We start from the raw sequence: 18,257 nt of genomic DNA on the forward strand, positions 1-18,257 counted from the left end.
TTGTTAGGAGGTTGGACTACAGCTGTTTCATCTATCAGCTCTGGTTTTGTGACTGCTGCAACAATCAGAGTGTCCATCAAAGGACCTATAGACCAGCCCTGCCTATCCTTAGAGGGATGCTTCCACAGTATTTGCCCTTCTGATGGCCAAGTCAGTTAGATGATCATCAGGTGGGACCATCCAAAAGGTAGAGTGTGCAAAATGGTATACCTCATAAAGTACCTCATCATCTTGGGGGAGGGGTAAATTGGCCAAGATCTCTTCTGTCTCATCATTTCAAGGATCTTGCTAAATGTAGTAGCTATGGAAGAGGATTTGGGGGAGCCCTGACACTCATACAAGTCAGCGTCCAACATCAAGGACTTTGTAGGTGAGTATATGTGCATCCATTTGCATGTCCTCTTCCTGGGAATGCCCCCTGAGGACTCAGAATAAACCTACAAAGATTGCTTGACACTGACCATTTTGCTCTATTAGTGGGACTCATGATGAATGGGTTACAAAAATTGACATACAAGTGTCAGGGGCAGGAGCTGGTATTGACAGAAGGTCTATTTGCTGCCAGGAGAGGAGGAAATCATCCTCTCCAAAACCTGAAAAGCTGATCCTGAATCCACTGGCATCAGTGATATCTCTCCTAGAGCCATGCCCATCCCTGGGGAAAAAAAAAAACAGATGCAAGTGGAGTGAAGGAGGGAAGCTCCAAAAGTGAGGAAGAGAAGGGCCTCAAGGCACAGACTGGTAAAAATGCATTGAACTTCGAGGACTCCAGTTCCAGGAACAGTCTCACACAAATTGGGGGTGAAGACTTGACATCAATGATGCAGCACTGAGATCCTGACAACGTTGAGAGTGCCATTGTTAAGAAGATCATGTGTGTGGACAATCAGAGACGAGGTAAGGTTAGCGGTCAGTGCCAAAAAACAGACTATGGGAGATTACTTAACTCTGAAGCCACCACTACCACAACTCAGACTGGGGAAGGAGCTAACAGACGAGAAAGTGAACTAATCCAATCCACCCTTTAAACACGGGGGGTAGGATGACAACCATGTCTGAATCTTCAAAAATTCCTCAACATTTGGTCCAAATCCATATCAGAACTACTAAGAAAAGACCTGACAGACTTAAGGGAACAAGTAGATGGAGGTCTAGAAGTAAAGAAACATGGCAATTCCTTTTCAGAGGAATCTGTATGGATTCTTTTGGGAGCCAGCTTGTCCCTTATAACAGTAATTTCCTGTACCACTAGGAGGGGAGACTTCTACACCAGTGGTGCCAAAGAAGACGGAGATTGTTCCAGTCTATGAATTTTAGGTGCTGTAGATGGACCCATTTCATTTGGTTTGCGTTTCCTCATCACTTTTTCATTACCCCTATGCTCTCATTTTTCTTTTCAGGCTTGCCCAAAGCCTTACAAATGCAGCAGACATCATCCAAATGTTTCAACCCCAGGAACACTATAGAAAGATCGTGAGTATACTGGGGTGAAATATTGTGCCCACACCTGCCACATTTTTTGAAGGTCATCTCCTTTATAACATAATAGAGAATACAAAAAAACACGGAAATATTTATTATACTACAGAGAAATGCAAGGGAAAAATGTACACTAACAAGAAAAATTCTACACTAACAACATATCTATATATGAGGTATAAAAACTCTTTGATATATATATATATCAATGTGTGTGTGTGTGTGTGTGTGTGTGAGATAACTGAGAAAATGCTATTCCTACTAGGCTTTGCAAAAGAGCTGAGGGAAGAATAAAACAAAGAAAGATATCTGAAGCAAAACTGCCAAATAGCAGTGTGTTTGTGTGTGTGTGTGTGTGTGTGTGTGTGTGTGTGTGTGTGTGTGTGTACATGTATGTATGTGTGTGTGTGTGTGTGTATATATATATATATATATATATATATATATATATATATATATATATATATATATATAAACACACACATACACACACACTACACACACACATATATGCACACAGCAATTAATTCTCTACTTTTTAAGGATTAAGTGGTTGCCACATTATCTCGAGATGCCCATATTCACCAAGCTGGAGACAGAGAATTTAGCAAATTGCATATCCATACTGTCTAGTCCTTTGATTTGTGATCTACAAGAGGGTGGTATATTGGGGTCAGAAGGCTATTAAGGGTGCTTTATTGGAGCAGAGTATGCTGAACATTGCCAACTTGTATTAACATTTAGTGTTGAAACAATACTGAATTCAACTAAATCTGTAGGTACTGCCACTCGACTCCTAACTAGATTCTCTTTGCTTTTCGGCCCACAAGGTATTTACACTATGTTTCTGTTTTACAAGGTGTAGGGGAGGGAGGGACTTTGGAAAGCATATTATCATAACAGGTGGAAGCCAGGAATGCACTGCAGCAGCAAAAGTGTGTGAGGTCTGGTAAATTTGTAATGCTTGGGAGTAAAAAAAATAGTTTAGAACTGAAACAGTCAGGAAAATTGAAGGTGTAATAAATAGGACATGCTGGAGGTATAGATTCCTGTCCCAGAGACTTCTCATACTCTGGAACAAGCTACCCATATATATATCAAGCAAAGTTCCTCATTAGCACTCTTCAAGAAAAATCTTGAGTGGATGGGAAGTGGGAAATACACCCTGGGGATCACTTCTGTGGCTCTGCTCGACAGTGGCACAGGAAAATAACTTTCTTGGGTGGCATACACCAGGGAACCTTGTTGGCTAGGCTTACTTAGGCCCATAGGCCAATAGCCTAGTACCTACCCATGAACTAAGTAATTTTCATCCAGATAACCCTAACAGTAGAAAATATGAAATGTAGAAGGAACACTTATTGGTAGCATGGAACACATCCAATCACAATGGCAGCAAACAAGATCTGTGGTTAGTGAGGGCACAAGGGGATGATAAGAAATTCTGAAGGAGCTTGAGGCTAACAGCATAGTGAAGTCTTGACTGGATCCGACAAGCAGTTTTATACCCAACAATCAAATTTAACAGACAGATGAAATAGGATTCAGAAGTTGCAACTTGAGGCAAGCTAATCAGGTGGAGTTATCATTCCTTATGATATATCTGGATGTATGCAGTTTATATAAATTAACTTATTTCTGTCGTGACATTAAGCTGATTTTGTTAACCCATTTTACACTCCTTAGCTTTTATTTTTACTGTTTACTATATTTAATTTATGCATGGACTGTCACTATTCATACTTCACTGGCTTTTTTTTTCTTTTAAATATGTCTTATTGTGTATTCTGCATATATGTGGTAATGTCTTACATTGTAGTTAATTGTTTCTACTGTACTAGTCATAGATGAAAAAGGCCTGGGCTTTGGTACCAACCAGGGCCAGCCTTAGGCCAGGCTCTCTTTGGCCTGATAGGGCCACACTCCCTCAGTGGGCACAACACTAGGCTTTGTCAGGGTCATTATGCTTTATATGGGCCAAAGAGTTGTCTGAGAGACACTAAAGCAAAGTGCAAGGCTTTTTCTTACTGATATTCTTACTCCTTTTGTAGTTTAACTCTCATTAATGGAGTGGATATTTCCTATTATGCGTTGCACTAGTGGCTAGTCCAATATTATTAGTATTATTAACAGCAGCTTTGCACCTCTTGTATGGCTCACAGTGTTAGCAGTTCACACTCCGAGTGGTCAATTGCTGTTGCTGAGTGATCAATGGGGTTTCTAATCCAAACCTGGCCAGATTAACCATCTGGCTTCGCTCTAGTTCTCAGAAAATAACAAGACCAGGTTAATCTGAAGACCAATGAAAATGTACACTACTTTCCTTTGTTTCTCTTGCTGATCTGGGGTTTATGAGTGTTTACTAATGAAGATAAGCACAAGAAATTACTGTGGAACTGTAGGTTTCAGAGAACAAGACAACAACCACTTGTAAGTAAGTAAAATGGTTGAAATTAATTAGGAAAGAGTTTTAGGGGAAAATCAGAGTCTTCAGTCTTTAACACCATAAACCTCTTTAGAAAGAGGTTAATAGGATATATGCAAACAACCCCTTAAAGGACATTCAAATGTTCCAACTCAAAGGTTTCTGAACGGCCAATATCTTTTATACATTTTTTTTTTTACTTTTTTAAACTCTTTAAAGATGCATTCAGACATTTAAAGCCACACCCCGCAAGCTGGAGTCAGTATATTTCACTCTTTTTATGGGCTCATCAGTACAGCATTAGTGGTTAGTTTGCCCATTCCCTGAGGAATATCAGCTTATAAAATAACATGATGTCCCTTTGCATTAGGCTGATTCAAAATATCCCAAACAACAATCAATACAAAGAGTAAAAAAGTCACTTTGAGCCCAGCTACTACAATGTTAAAGAATAACAGTATCATACTTGACTGTGTTCTCCAGGTCTCTGCACTGCTGTTCTAGCTTCAATATCTTCTGTTTCAGAGTTATAACAACCTAAAAATAATAAAAAGGTTTATTTCTTATACTTTCAAGTCAAACACCCCATTCTGAACATGCATATTAAATCCATCTGTAAAATTGTCTGTCTGCTGTAATAATATCCTTTAACTGGCTATAACTATGAGCAATGCACTTCATATTATAACTCAAAATATTAAATTTTTCAGGAGTGATATTTTATTTTCTAAATTAGGTTAGCTGTTTTTCACTCACTTTCCTGCAGTTGTCAGCTTGCATGCCCTACACCAACACACCCCATATTGTCATCTGCCAAATTAAGAAAGCATGCTTAGCACCAGCACCCATTGGTTTGCCCCATCTACTGAAGAATCAAATTCCTGAATAAACTACGAAGGGAGCTACACTGTACATGGATACACAAGTAAAAACGTTTCAGGCATACTGAACATGCCAATAGTATCTTTTTGATGGTGGGATCTTCAACACATAGGTAAAGAGCAGGAGCAGAGTTGAGGTTGATTTTATAGGGTCTCCTCACAGATCAACAGATAAGGAAGGAAATATTTCTCATTACTGGTATGTATAACCTCCTCAGTGGATTAAAGACTGAGAAGACTCCTTACCAACATTACAACTCTTTTGTAGGCAGAATTAAAAAAGACTAAGGCTCAAAAGGCTAAATCCTGAAACACTGAAATATCAAAGTACGCCAGACTTACGATGTCATACTCAAGCAACAGTGGCTATTGAAGGGGTGAATAATTTTGGAGAGGCTTATGGCACAATGTATGTAGTGGAGACATTCCTGACACAAGCTTTGGATGATGCAAAGCACCCAGTGGAGGGGGTTTTGACAAAAGCATCTTATAATGGGCAGATAGTTACCAAAAGCTAATGCAGTTGCTAATCTGCCTGGAAAAGGTTGCTTGTCAACTGCTAGGAACTCTCTTCCATGGACCTTTTCCATCTTCTTGAATTCACACACTTGCTTAAGTCAGAACATGAGCTGGTAGTGCATGTCCAGAGTGTGAAGAGCTTTTTATTTTCACATTTCTACTCTCAGAAAAGAATGATGTACTGATTTTGAGGATAATTTTGCTGAACAACAAACATTTGTGAAGGGCCATGTGTAATAATGGCCTGAAGCTCCTAGATCATTTCAGTGGAAAACATCTTCCAAGGTATAAGCTTCTAAGACACAATCTGCAGACTCAAATGGTGATTTGGCAAGCTTGTCTCTCATGAAATTCTAGTCCCAAGAAGGCAAGACATTCTTAAAAAGAAGACACATACATAAAATCCCTTTAAGGAAATGCATGATCAACTAGTGTTTGGCCACAGTTCTCCTCTTTAGAAGGTTGTGATAATGAAAAATAGCTGACACGTACTCTGACTATAGCATAATGCGAGACCCAAACTGCACATGTTGATCACCGGGGACAGCACAGGATACCTCCATACCCATAAGGATAATCTGTTCAGCCTAGCAGAAACAGCCCATGAATGGAAAGCTTCAAAGCAGTTTCAGTTGTCGATGGCACCCTAGATGAATGATCCAGTGAGATTAATGGATCTAGACCAGGACCATACACTGAGGTGGAGCCAGTTGTTACAATGAAAGGCAACTCCTATGGCTTGAAGCATATGTGCTTACAGTATTGATAGTCAAAGAACACACATAGAATGAAAAAAGAGAAACTTTAGTCTTCCCTCTTTAAATTTTGTAGTGTCACATAAAAAAAATCAAAGGGAATGGTTAGAATATTTCCTGCCTGGGATACAGAATGCCAGCAGCTCTAATGCATGCAGGAAAAGAGGGAGGAACCGGTTTTCTCACATGGCAAACAGGTTAAACACTGAGATTACCCACTCATAAATAACTATTTCCAGACAAGACTACTTAATCTTCAGCTCAAGGAGAGGAATTGTCAAGCAATTCAGGGACTCTGCAAATATATACACTTCTAGGATGAGAACAGATGAATGACAGAGTGATGCTCCAAGTGTGTGGCATACTACAGGTAAATAATAAGCTGCTGCAAAATGGGTTATAAGTAGTGCCTCCTGTTTGCTGAGGCACCACATCATCAAAATAAATTATGGGGACATCATCGGTTTCAGTTGGGTCATATGGAGACACATCTTCCACAGGAAAGTTTTTTGACAAATCATGGATGGCCCAAGGTGGGCTGACCACTCTCTTAATGAAGTGATAATGTCAGTAGCTGTGACAGGTTTGTCTGCAAGACAGTGGCAGAGACTGTCTAATTCTCCAGGGCTTGACATTATTAACTGGGCACCAGCCAAAAGCCTGGGAGTATGTGGCATTCCTACAGCCAGTGACAGCTCAAAGTCACAGTTCACAAGTAAACCCTCAGGTTTGGGAAAGGCATTATGAATATCATGACCACCATTAGGTCCAGAAGATGCAGAGGATCTGGAGTATGGCTCCTCTGCATCCTAACCCAAAATGCCAAAGACATTACATCTTGTGCCCTCTTGTGCCCTCTTCAACGTCAGAAATAACCATCCATGATGCATGGCCAGCTTCATGCCCCTGAAGTTAAACATTTGAGACAGAAGTAGACAGGACTTTTCTTAATTTGCACAGAGTCACATAACAGTCAATGCTCAAGTATTCACACCCAGGAATGTTGCCAGTGAGTCACTTGATGGAGTTAACTACTGTCAGTCATCTAGGTAAAGGAACAATGGGGTCCCTTTCCATGCAAATCATTCCCTAGAAAGACAAGCAATCTGGTAAAAACAGTGAGTGAAAAACACAAACAAAACAGCACCACTTTTTATGGAAGCTACTCACCTCCCTGAGCAAACTAAAGAAATTCCTCTCTGGACCTCAGGTGCTGGTCAATCAAATAGTGTTTGCCATGCTCACTTATTTCCTTCATTTCTTTCAGAATTTGAGCAACAGGGAGAATACATTCTATAAACTCTGGACATGCTTTTGCACTCAGTACTAAGTCCTTTAGGAAAGCTATACAGCTGTAGAATTCCTAATATGGGACTGGGAAAGGATAATCTATGCCATTTCAAACAGTGCTGGTTAGCTGTTTTTTTACAATATCTTTTCTTGTTATTCAAACTGTGGTAAAACGTGTCCAGGCAGGATTAAGGTACATTCTAATATGGCCTTGTTTTCTTTAATGACATATTGGAAAGGGGTAGACTCTAGAAGTATTCTAGAGGCAACCTCATGGTCCTCTGCATACAGTTTTACAAAGGAATACATACTGGATTCCTTTTCCAGGTCCACGACTGGTTTGCTAGGACCATTCTCCAGGGGGGCTCTTTAACATTTATCCTTTCTACTCTTGGATCAGATAAGCTTTAGTAAACAACCCAAAAAGCCAAAGACTACTTCAGCACTGAGAATGATGAACAAGTACAACTACGCAAGTTGCACTTACAGTAGATGTTAGAATTCATCAATGCTGCAGGAGTTTTATCCTCACTCCATACTCCTACTACCTTATGTAGTTAGTTGTTGGGATAAAAAGTTATGTTTATATGTTTTTAGAGTGAATAACAAAGGCATAGTGGTGCAGAGATTAGTGTTGTCGCCTCACAGCAAGAGGTTCTCCGGGTCGATTCTCGGCTGGGGTTGTGTCGGTTTCCTCTGTGTGCTCCGGTTTCCTCCCACTTTAGAAAGACATGCATCTGGAGCATTTCTCCCCGGGCCTCCGCTGAAAATTGGCTCATTACAAGTTGGACTCCTGGTAAACAAACGTTAAATAAAAATAAAAAACAAATAAATAAAATAAGCTTTCTTTTTTTTTTTTTTTAATCTGGGCAAGTAAGTCCTAAAGTTGTCTACACTCTTACTTCTGATTTCCTTCCAATGGGACAGCAAATCAGAAATCAGAGAATAGGTGTGAGAGGGAGCCAGAGATTTTTGAAGACTGGATGGCTGTTGTATCCTGGGAAGGATCCAAACCAAACAGCCAAAGGGTACTGCAGCAGTGGAAATGATGAATATCTTGATACATCAGAGATTTGTGTTGAACATGTTGAAATCAAGGATGAGTGAAAGCCTTCCTTACCCTTTCAGAACTATGTACATGTAGGAGTAGAACAATAGGTCTCATTCCAGTGAAGTAGAACTTCAATTTCCCCTGTGTGGACCACAGTCTAGCTCAGTCCCAACAGCTCTGAAAAGAAGTTCTGGTCTCTAAGTTAAGCCTTTCATATGGAAATTGCATAAGAGTTCTATTGTGACTGGTCATGAGTGCACTGAAAATTTAAAAGTCCTTTATGACTTCTATCCAAGTAAGATGTACTCAAAAACTGCCCCATGGACTAACAGACTGTACTCAGGACTTTGTATACTGTGCTAGGGGACTCTATGAACTCTGCCCAGCAGCCAGTAGTGTGTTCTTTTTTGAGGATTAGCTATGTCTGAAAGAAGATGTGTGTGTGTGTGTGTGTGTGTGTGTGGGGGGGGGGGGGGTAAAGTGCAGGAGGGAGTCAAAGAGGCTGTCAACAGCAGCTAGCATCTCCTTCCCCTTTAGGAGGTCCTCAACCAAGGGCTAACTGACCAAAAAGAACCTCCTTTCAGAAAGGAGACAATCCAAAAGTCCTGTCTCTGCTATTTCTTGCGAAAGGAGAGACTAAGCCCTGTCTTTCTTCATAGGCATACACTTAAGCCATTTTAGAATCAGCATAATCAAAATAGCTGTAAGCCATGTGGTTGCCCATCATGATGACCATGTACAGGGTTTTAACTAGCTCCTACTTGATCCCAGACTCAAATATGGTTAAAAACTTTTCCAAAGTCTGATTAACTAAGGTGTACTGGAATCTGAACAGGGTACTGCGGTGGTGGTGCTGCGGTAGCATTGTCACCTCACAGTTAGACGTTGCCCGTTCAATTCTCAGTTAAAGCATCTTCTGTGTGGCGACATGAGTGAATGGATGTTCCTTCGTTGAAGGTTGTGCTTTAGGCCCGGCAAGCCAGCACGTAAAACTCTACTGCCAATCATTAGCGGACCGGAGTTCCACTGTGGCGACCCCTAACCGGGAAAAGCCGAAAGACACAAACAAACTGGAATCTGAACAGGAAAGACAAACAGATAAGAGAACTAAAGCACCAAAGTGGCAGGAAAAAAAAAGAAGTTATGTACTTACCATAACATTCCATGTTTGTAGTCCATCTCGCCTACATTCTTGCTGGATGGGTTTGGAGCTGATTCTCAGCTCCGACTCGGACGATACTAGAGCTCGAGAGCTTTTACTGGCTCGAGGCTAACCCCTATCCCATGGTGCCTCATGGCAAATCCCCAGATCTTGTTTGCAAGAAAGAAACTACGTACATAATACTAAGTCAACTATCAATAACAATGCACATACAAACAGAATAATTTGTATTACTATCCATGCCAAGTGGACAGACCACTACAACAAGGTCAGACAGCATAATGGATAGTCCACCAGTTCCTCCAGGATACAGAAAGGAAGAAGGAGGGTGGGACGCAAGAATGTAGTTGAGATAGACTACAAACATGGAACATTATGGTACATAACTTCTTTATGTTATGTAGTCCTATCTTGCCGTAATTCTTGCTGGATGCGACAGCGTCCCCAGCACCTTTATCCTGGGTGGCTCATGCAAAGAGACTCTTCAGCACAGTGGACCCAAAGGATGACCTGTCCCGGGAGGCCAAATCCAATTTGTAATGCGTGACAAAGGTATGAGGTCTTGCCCAAGTAGCTGCTGCACAAATTGTATCAATTAGGAGTTTGGATTTAAAGGCATATGAAGTAGATATCGCTCTGGTTGGTTGGCCTTTTACTTTGGCTGGTAATTGTTTGCCAGCAGCTTTGTAAGCAAATGAAATGCAGTCTGAAAGCCATTTTGACAAGGTAACCTTAGAAACAGGCAAGCATTTATTTTTGTCTGAAAAGGAAACAAATAATTGGTCAGGTTTTTGAAATTCTTTAGTCCTGTGCAGGTAAAATCTGAGAATTCTGTGGACATCCAATTGGTGTAATCTGTATTCTGATTTATTAGAATGATTTGGGAAGAAAACTGGTAGTTCAATAGTTGAGTTGAGATTATGCTCTGAACATACTTAGGAAGGATTTGTTCTAAGTGAGACTTTATCCTTATGGAACACAATGTAAGGAGGTCGAATGGTGAAGGCTTACAGTTCAGATACTCTCCTGGCCGACATTATAGCAACTACGAACAATGTATTCCAAGACAAGAATTTCGGATCCGATAAAGAAGAGGGTTCAAAGGGCACAGAAATTAAAGATGCAAGAACTAGGTTTAGGTCCCAGGGATCCGGTGGTTGCCTGATTGGAAGTCTGAGAAGGAGGACTAATTTCAGAAAGGTTTTGCATAAGAAGTGAGACATGATTAGGTTTCCCATGAAGCCAAAATGGTAATTAGAGATGGCAGCTAACTGAACTCTAATAGTAGCAGCTGCAACTCCTTCATGAAAAACAGATGACAGGAAGGACAGGATAGACTCAATAGGAGCTGAGTAGGGATCCTTGCTTTGGTTTGTTGCCCAAATGGAGAACCTTTTCCATTACTGGAATATAATTTCCTGGTGGAAGGTCTGTGTGAAAAATCAGAATGTGTTTGACTGAAGAGGAAAGGGAAATACATCTGGCTATTCGTGGAATTACAGCAGCCATGCTGTCAATTTCAGGGTTTGGATAGTAGGGTGGAACTGCCCTGATTGATGAATCTGGAGGTCTGGAGATGGTTCCAGAATTCATGGTTCCTCCAATATATATGGCCACAGGAAGGGGAATCAGACTTGGCGAGGCCAGTAAGGAGCAATGAGGATCAGGGAACTCTTCAACCGTTTTGCTTTCTGAATTACTTTTGGAATGAGAGGAAAGTGTGGAAAAGCATAAAGGAGTCCCGGAGGCCAATTGTGGACCAGAGCATCTCTGGGTGACATCCCCGGATGGGGAATTAGGGAAAAGTAGCTGGTGTATTTAGTGTTCATTTACGTGATGAATAGGTCGCAGCAAGGCTGACCCCATTTGCGAAAAATCTCTTCCGCAACTTCTGAATTCAGGGACCACTCGTGAGGCATCAGAATTGCACGACTTGAGCTTGTCTGCTATCACATTGGACTTCCCTGGGATGTGCATTGCTACCAGAAAACGTTGAGAGTCCATCACCCATTTCCATGCTCTTAAAGCCTCCCAACAAAGTGGGTAAGATTTGGTTCCCCCTTGTTTGTTGATGTAACCACACTACAGACATGCTGTCTGACTGAATCTCAATTGTCCCAGTGGGAAGAGAACTGTGAAGTGCTTGCAACGCATATAACACTGCTCTCATCTCCAGAACATTTATGTGCAAGTGGCTCTCGTGATTTTGCCAAATACCTTGGACGGTCATTCCCAGATAATGTCCCCCCCCACCCTATCTGGGAGGCGTCCATGGTCAAGACTGCATCTTCTTGAGGGGGAACAAGAGGGCAATCTAGATGAAGTTGATCTGTATGTAATCACCATGTTAGATCCTTCTTGCAGGAGTTTGTGATGAGTATTTGGTGAGACAGGGGAAGATCCCGCACTGATCACTGGGCAAATAGTAGCCACTGAAGTACCCTCATTTGCAAACGGGCTAGGGAAACTAAGAGGATGGTAGAGGCCATAGTCCCTAGGACCTGAAGGACTATCCTGACCTGTACTTTGTTTCTCTTCAGCAAGAATCTGACTTGGTTGTGTAACGATTCTATTCTTTCTGGTGTCAGTTTTGCTGTCATGAAGATTGAGTCTATCTCTGAGCCTAAGAATACAATGTGCTGCAATGGAGCTAAGGCTGATTTTTTTTTAGGTTTATTGTAATGCCTAATCTGGCGCACAAGGGTAGAGTCTCATCCCTGGTTCTGATTAGTTGGTGCTTGGTGGTAGCAGTGAGAAGCCAGTTGTCTAGGTAAGGAAACACCTGGAATCCTTGATGTCTGAGGTGAGCCATTACCACTGCCATGCATTTGGTGAACACTCTGGGGGCTGTAGTGAGGCCAAAGGGCAGTGTTCGAAACTGAAAGTGACTGCCTCCCAGCCAAAAGCGTAGGTGTCCTTCTGGAGCACCTGTCCATTTTGATGTGGTAGTACATGTACTGAAGATCTATTGAGCACATCCAATTGCCTTTCCTGACGAAGGGAAATATCGACTGCAGAGTGATCATTCGGAACTTCAATTTCTTTACAAACTTGTTGAGTTTGCTGAGATCAAGAACTGATCTCCAGTCCCCTGTCTTTTTTGGAACTAAAAAGAATTGAGAGTAAGTTCCGGATCCTATTTGCTCTGTGGGGACTTTTTGGATGACTCTTTTTTTTTTTGTAGCAAGGAGATGACCTCTGATGTTATACAGTCTAACTGAATGGGTGGTATGTCTGGCAGAGACCGGTTTACTGGTTGATTGGAAACAAAGGGAATAAAGTAACCTCTGGATATTATGGTTTGTACCCAGTGATCTTGGGAAATTTGTAGCCAGGTGCTTGGGTACAGTGAAAGACGACCCCCGACTGCCTCCAGAGACGGAAAGTTGGGCGGCCCCTCAGGGGTGATGGAAGGGACAATCAGAGAAGGTATCTCTATCTCCCTGATGTTGCAAACCTCCTCTGCCACGAGAGTGGCATCTTCCATTATATCCTCCCCCTCTGCCTCTAGGGGAAGGTTGACCTCGTGCCTGAGGGAAACCTTTTTGGGATTTACGGAACCACATTTTCCCTCCTGTATGACCCTTGGGATAGGGTCTAGAAGGAAGGGAGAAACAGATTCTGACAGAAGATAAGGTTTGTCCTTCCTGCTCGCACCTGGTCAAAGTCTCTTTTACCTGCGGTCCAAAAAGAGTTGAACCATCAAAAGGGACGTTGGTAAAGGAAGACTTAAAGGAGTCCGTGAAGTTACAAAGACGCATCTAGAAATGTCTCCTAAGAGAAATTCCTGCTGTGGCTGCCCTGCTCGCTCCTTCAGCTGCATAAGAAATCAGTCTCATAGAGGAGTTAGCTATAGAGAATAGGAGAATGTCTCGATACTGAAGGTTGCCTCAGAGCTGAAGAAACCGACTGCACAGAGACAGAAGAAGCTGAATCGGAGCCAGAACTCCTTGGCTACGTGGCTTTAGATTTTTTTGATAGCTCCGAACCTGGAACCAAAGATTTCTTCTTAACAGTTTTGAGAGCTGTCTGACCAAGTTCCAGTTGTTCCTGGGAAGGAACTGGTCATAAGACCCCTGTTGATTAATTTACGTTTCCTCTCATCAAGGACCCTAGTACTGAAATCATGGCAAAAGGTATAGGGTTCTTGTAAATGAGCCTCACACAGACAGAACACACAGCTAGTGTGACTGTTGGTCAAAGACATTTTCTGTGAACATTTATCACATTTCTTGAAGCCAGAAGGGCGGTTATCCTTATGGTCTCTGTGTTTTTCTTTTGACATACTGAGAAAGAAAAAAAAAGGCTAACAACACCAATATCAATAACAACAACACTAACTATAACTAACAGTAAAGTTATGAAGAGAAAAAAGTTTTTTTTTTTTTTTTTTTTTTATAAGGAAGAAGGGCTAACACACAGGGAGGAAAGGCCCTCTAATTTAAATGGGCAACTACGGTCCTCTAACTAAAACGGACCATACGATCCTATCAAAAGTGGAATAGGGGATCAAGCACTCAAACAACAAACACACAGGTAGCACGAATAACTATTTATAGGTAAAAGAATAGGAAAAGGACAAGAAATAGCAATTTCACGTCAGACGTCCTGCTAGACAGGGGTCCAGGAAGTAAACAGTGTGGGAAGAAATATCCAGGGAATTGTTATGGTTAGGCTTGTATAGGCCCTGGTGCCAATAGCCTAGTACCAACCTATGAACCTACGAACCTATATATCAAAAAATCTTTTACATAGCCAACAAGCCATTAATGAGACAACCTCGAAGCTTTCATGCCAAATGAGCTCTGGGGATTTGCCGTGAGGCACCATGGGATAGGGGTTAGCCTTGAGCCAGTAAAAGCTCTCGAACTCTAGTATTGGCCAAGTTGGAGCCAAGAATCGGCTCTGAACCCATCCAGCAAGAATTACGGTGAGATAGGACTACATAACATCAGTTCTTTGCCCCAAAAGTCCAATGATATAGCCTCCTTGACAGAAAACAAGGTGTCAAGATGATGTGGACTTCGGGACCTATTATGGATCAAAGAGATCACACAAGTCCACACTATGATGTCTAGTAAGGATTTCACTTAATGTCACCTTAGTAAGTAGAGTCTTGAAGATGGAATCTACTTTCTTAGGAAATTAAGCAGTAGTATCAGGGTGCTTGACAAGAGGATCCATGGGATATATGACTTAAGGATTTTCTATTTCACACAATTATTGCTAGGGGTGGGAGTTTGGGGCACAGTCTAATGAACACAGACTTTATACGTATAATCTTTCTTCAAAGAAGATGTCATTTGGTAGAAACTGGTAGGAATCTTTAGGAAGGTAAGGTCTTGCTGTCTTACCTGTCTCAGAAGTAAGGGCCCCATGGTCTTCTATGTCCTCTTCCCAGGATACAGAGGAAGATGTAAGGAAAAATTCTCCTCTCCTCAGTCCCAGTTTGGGTGGGCTGATGAACAGCCAGCAAATATGGGCTTGAGTAGGCGAAGTGTATGTGGAGTGTGCCAGGAGGCAAGGCATTTGCATACAGTTATGAAAGAGTCCTTAAGTTAGATTGCAGCTGTAATTAGGCCTTTTCCCAAACAGCATACACCTGCACTTATGAGGCCAGGTCCTACCAGGCAAACAAATAGCAGATGTTAAGGGCCTGGCCTATAGCATGGGAAGGCCTGGAAACAGTCATATCAAGCCACACTTGCCTAGGAGGGGAGGCATTTGGGAAAAACCCTCAGTCCTTAGAACAATCATTCAGCTCTAGATTTCAGACCCGAGGGACCGTTCTGCAGAATCAGGCACTGCTCCGGCAGTTGAACCAGTGGATGAGTGATGCTTACAGTTTCAGTACATATTGTCCAAGATAGCTGCCAAGGGTAAATCTCTTAAGGGCTCCTCACTGTCCACTAAAATGGAAAAGGGGCATAAACTAAAGGCCTTACTAATTGAAGTACAGGACACAATATACAGAGACCATTAGACTATTTAGGGCTGGACCTACCTAAATAGAATGGGATGACTAATATTTGTCCATTACTGCCATCATTTTGTGGCAGTGCTCTGGCATAGTTTCAAGGTTGTAACTAAAGGCAAAAAGGGTTCATATAGTCCCAAGTAAAAAAAAATCACATACAATAAATTTCTGCAGGCTCAAGGTTGTCCTAGAGACCTTCTCAACTATCCTGCCACCTGCAAACCTCAACTACTCTCAATTTATAAGTGAGGAACACCAATAATTTGTTCTCCTATGTTTTTGATTGGCTAGGCTGAAATGCTGGAACTTATGTCAAGGCTTCACTTTCTACTCTCCTCCCAAGAAGTAAAGTCACTGCCAGTGTGGATCTTGGCTCAAGAGTTCACAACCACATAAGTACTCTGATGGCTTAATTTTCTTAGGCATCAAATGCAGGAAATTCATAAATGTCAGGAATATGATCCAAATTGGGGAAAGAGCAGAAAGAATGGAAGGCAGAGGGGATAAGCAGCCTTTATTAGTACAGCTTATAATGTCATGGAAACTGCACATTTGAATGAGATACCTTATATGCAAATCACAGATTCACTAAGTATGGCCCCTGTTACTAAATCACTCAAACATTATCTCTGGGAAAACTGAAGACAATAAGCTATTTTGTAAATTCAAAATGTAAATTAGACACTCTGCTAATATTCTTAATTTTGTGACATTTCTTGTCCATAGTTACAGAGCTGTAAGCCAGACAAGCTGCAAATCATATAGGAAGATGCACACATTCCAAAGGCGCTCGTACACGTATGAACTTGTAATTGAAAATCCCATCAAAAAAGCAATGAAACAATACCATAACATATCTGCTTCAGTATTTGACAAAATCAAAGCTGCATTCAACAAATTATTAAAAAAGATAGGACATTCATGTAAATGATGCAGATTTCTACAACATATGACCTGCAGTAACATCACAAAATTTCAGAGCATGGTGATACACTTCTGAGTCAGATGAGGAAAGAGAAAACTTAGGTTGATATTAAGGGCAAACTAAGACCATTTTCTTTCTTCTTTAGTACTTAGGTCTAACACTATACTAGCCTAAGTGAAACAGCATTTTGAGAGGAAAGGCATCTCTCTGTTTCAGCTTTGTAGTTTTAATTTCTGTGTGTTGGCACCTCTAGCTTAAGTAACTGCTTTATGGAGTGCAATTCACTTGGCATTATATCCTGCATGCCTACATTGTCTGAAACATCTGCTCATGAAGTTGGCAATGAGAAAATGGTCCCTGGCTTGTTCTTTGGGCCATGATGAACATCGAAACATTATACAATTTTAAAAGTGTGAATAAAAATATGTTATCCCATCCTTATTTGAGAAATGTGAAGGTCCAAGACAACCTTTCTCTTTAGGGCATTTTGTTTGCAAAATGGAAACAAGGATGAAGAAATTCAATTTATTTTCAGTTGTAAACATATTTGCGAAACTTGAACATGTACACTTGGTTATATTTTCTGCAAGTCACAAGGGACAATGTCCAGAAGGTTTATATTACATTTGCATTTTCACAACAAGAAAGAAAGAATACTGCAGTAATGAGACAAACATTTCAAAGCTACTGTCAGCCAATTCACCATTTGTTCTACATACGCACAAAGGTCAAACAAGTCTGTTAATGTTCAGTTTGCCTAATTAAAGAATCAAACAAATTTTATGGACAGCTGCATAACATATCAGAATAAGACAGAATTTGGTGTGTTACTGGAAATGATCACACAAGAGGCAGATTACAAGGCCTCATCACTAAGGGCTTTTCATCCAGAAAAAAGGAGGTCATTGACCCACTGTACTCATCCCCCATTAGACCCATTATAGAGTACAATGCGTCATTTGGTATGTACCTCACAAGACATCTTCAACATATGGAAAGGCCACAGAAATACCTCACTAAAAGAATCACAGGCCTAAAGCAGATGCCCTATGCTGCCTGTCTAAAAAAAACTCCAGCTATACTCTGTGGTATACTGTCTACTCAGAGGCAATCTCTGCTTAACATACAAGGCCATGTCAAACCCTGTGCTGTTGGACATGCTCCACTTAAAGAAATCCCAATCCCTTAGAGCCACACACTCCAAGGATCTAAACCTTGTCATCACAACGAACAAAATATGCTGGAGGGATAGGTTCCTGACCCAGAGACTCCCCATACTCTGGAATAGACTGCCCTGCCCGGGGGGGGGGGGGGGTGCTGCATTGAATCACTTATATAAATACAGAAGTCTACAATAATTTCTTTTTGATAAGTATAAGGTAAACAGTAGAGTCATCATCAAGTACATTTGTTATAAAAAACAAAACAAAAAAAAAAAATGAAGAATTCAAGATAAAGGTCAGTTTTACAGTTAACAGTGAAGACACCAGCATTCTTTTTCCATAACTAGATGTCATGGCTTGAACAAGTTTTAGGTACAGGGCCAGTCTAATAGAAATTTTAAAAACTGTCAGAACTGAATCGATGCACTCGAGATAAGGAAGATATCCATTAAGAGAAGCTCAGAATGTGCATGCTAATTGACATCTTTGGTAACTAAGAGGTTAGCAATTACCTCGTAAAAGGGCAATGAGATGTAGTTTTGAGTGAATGTAGCTGAACAATGATGGAATGGAAAAAAAAAACAGAAGAAAAAATAGAATAAAAAGTATTAAAACCAAATGTCTCCCCAT

The 18,257-nt window shown here is 41.1% G+C and overlaps 1 protein-coding gene across 1 annotated transcript in view; it reads right to left on the reverse strand.

Moving 5' to 3' along the window:
* Positions 1-18,257, reverse strand: part of IQCE (IQ motif containing E) — a 2,620,731-nt gene that overhangs the window by 1,766,540 nt on the left and 835,934 nt on the right. Inside the window, exon 9 of the mRNA XM_044089561.1 lies at positions 4,371-4,441. Within this exon, the coding sequence (XP_043945496.1) occupies positions 4,371-4,441 (71 nt within the window). The remainder of the gene's footprint in view (positions 1-4,370; positions 4,442-18,257) is intronic.

This window comes from Protopterus annectens, chromosome 12.part0 (assembly GCF_019279795.1).
Source record: "Protopterus annectens isolate FY-2018-M chromosome 12.part0, PAN1.0, whole genome shotgun sequence".
In the NCBI taxonomy this organism is placed as follows: domain Eukaryota; kingdom Metazoa; phylum Chordata; order Ceratodontiformes; family Protopteridae; genus Protopterus; species Protopterus annectens.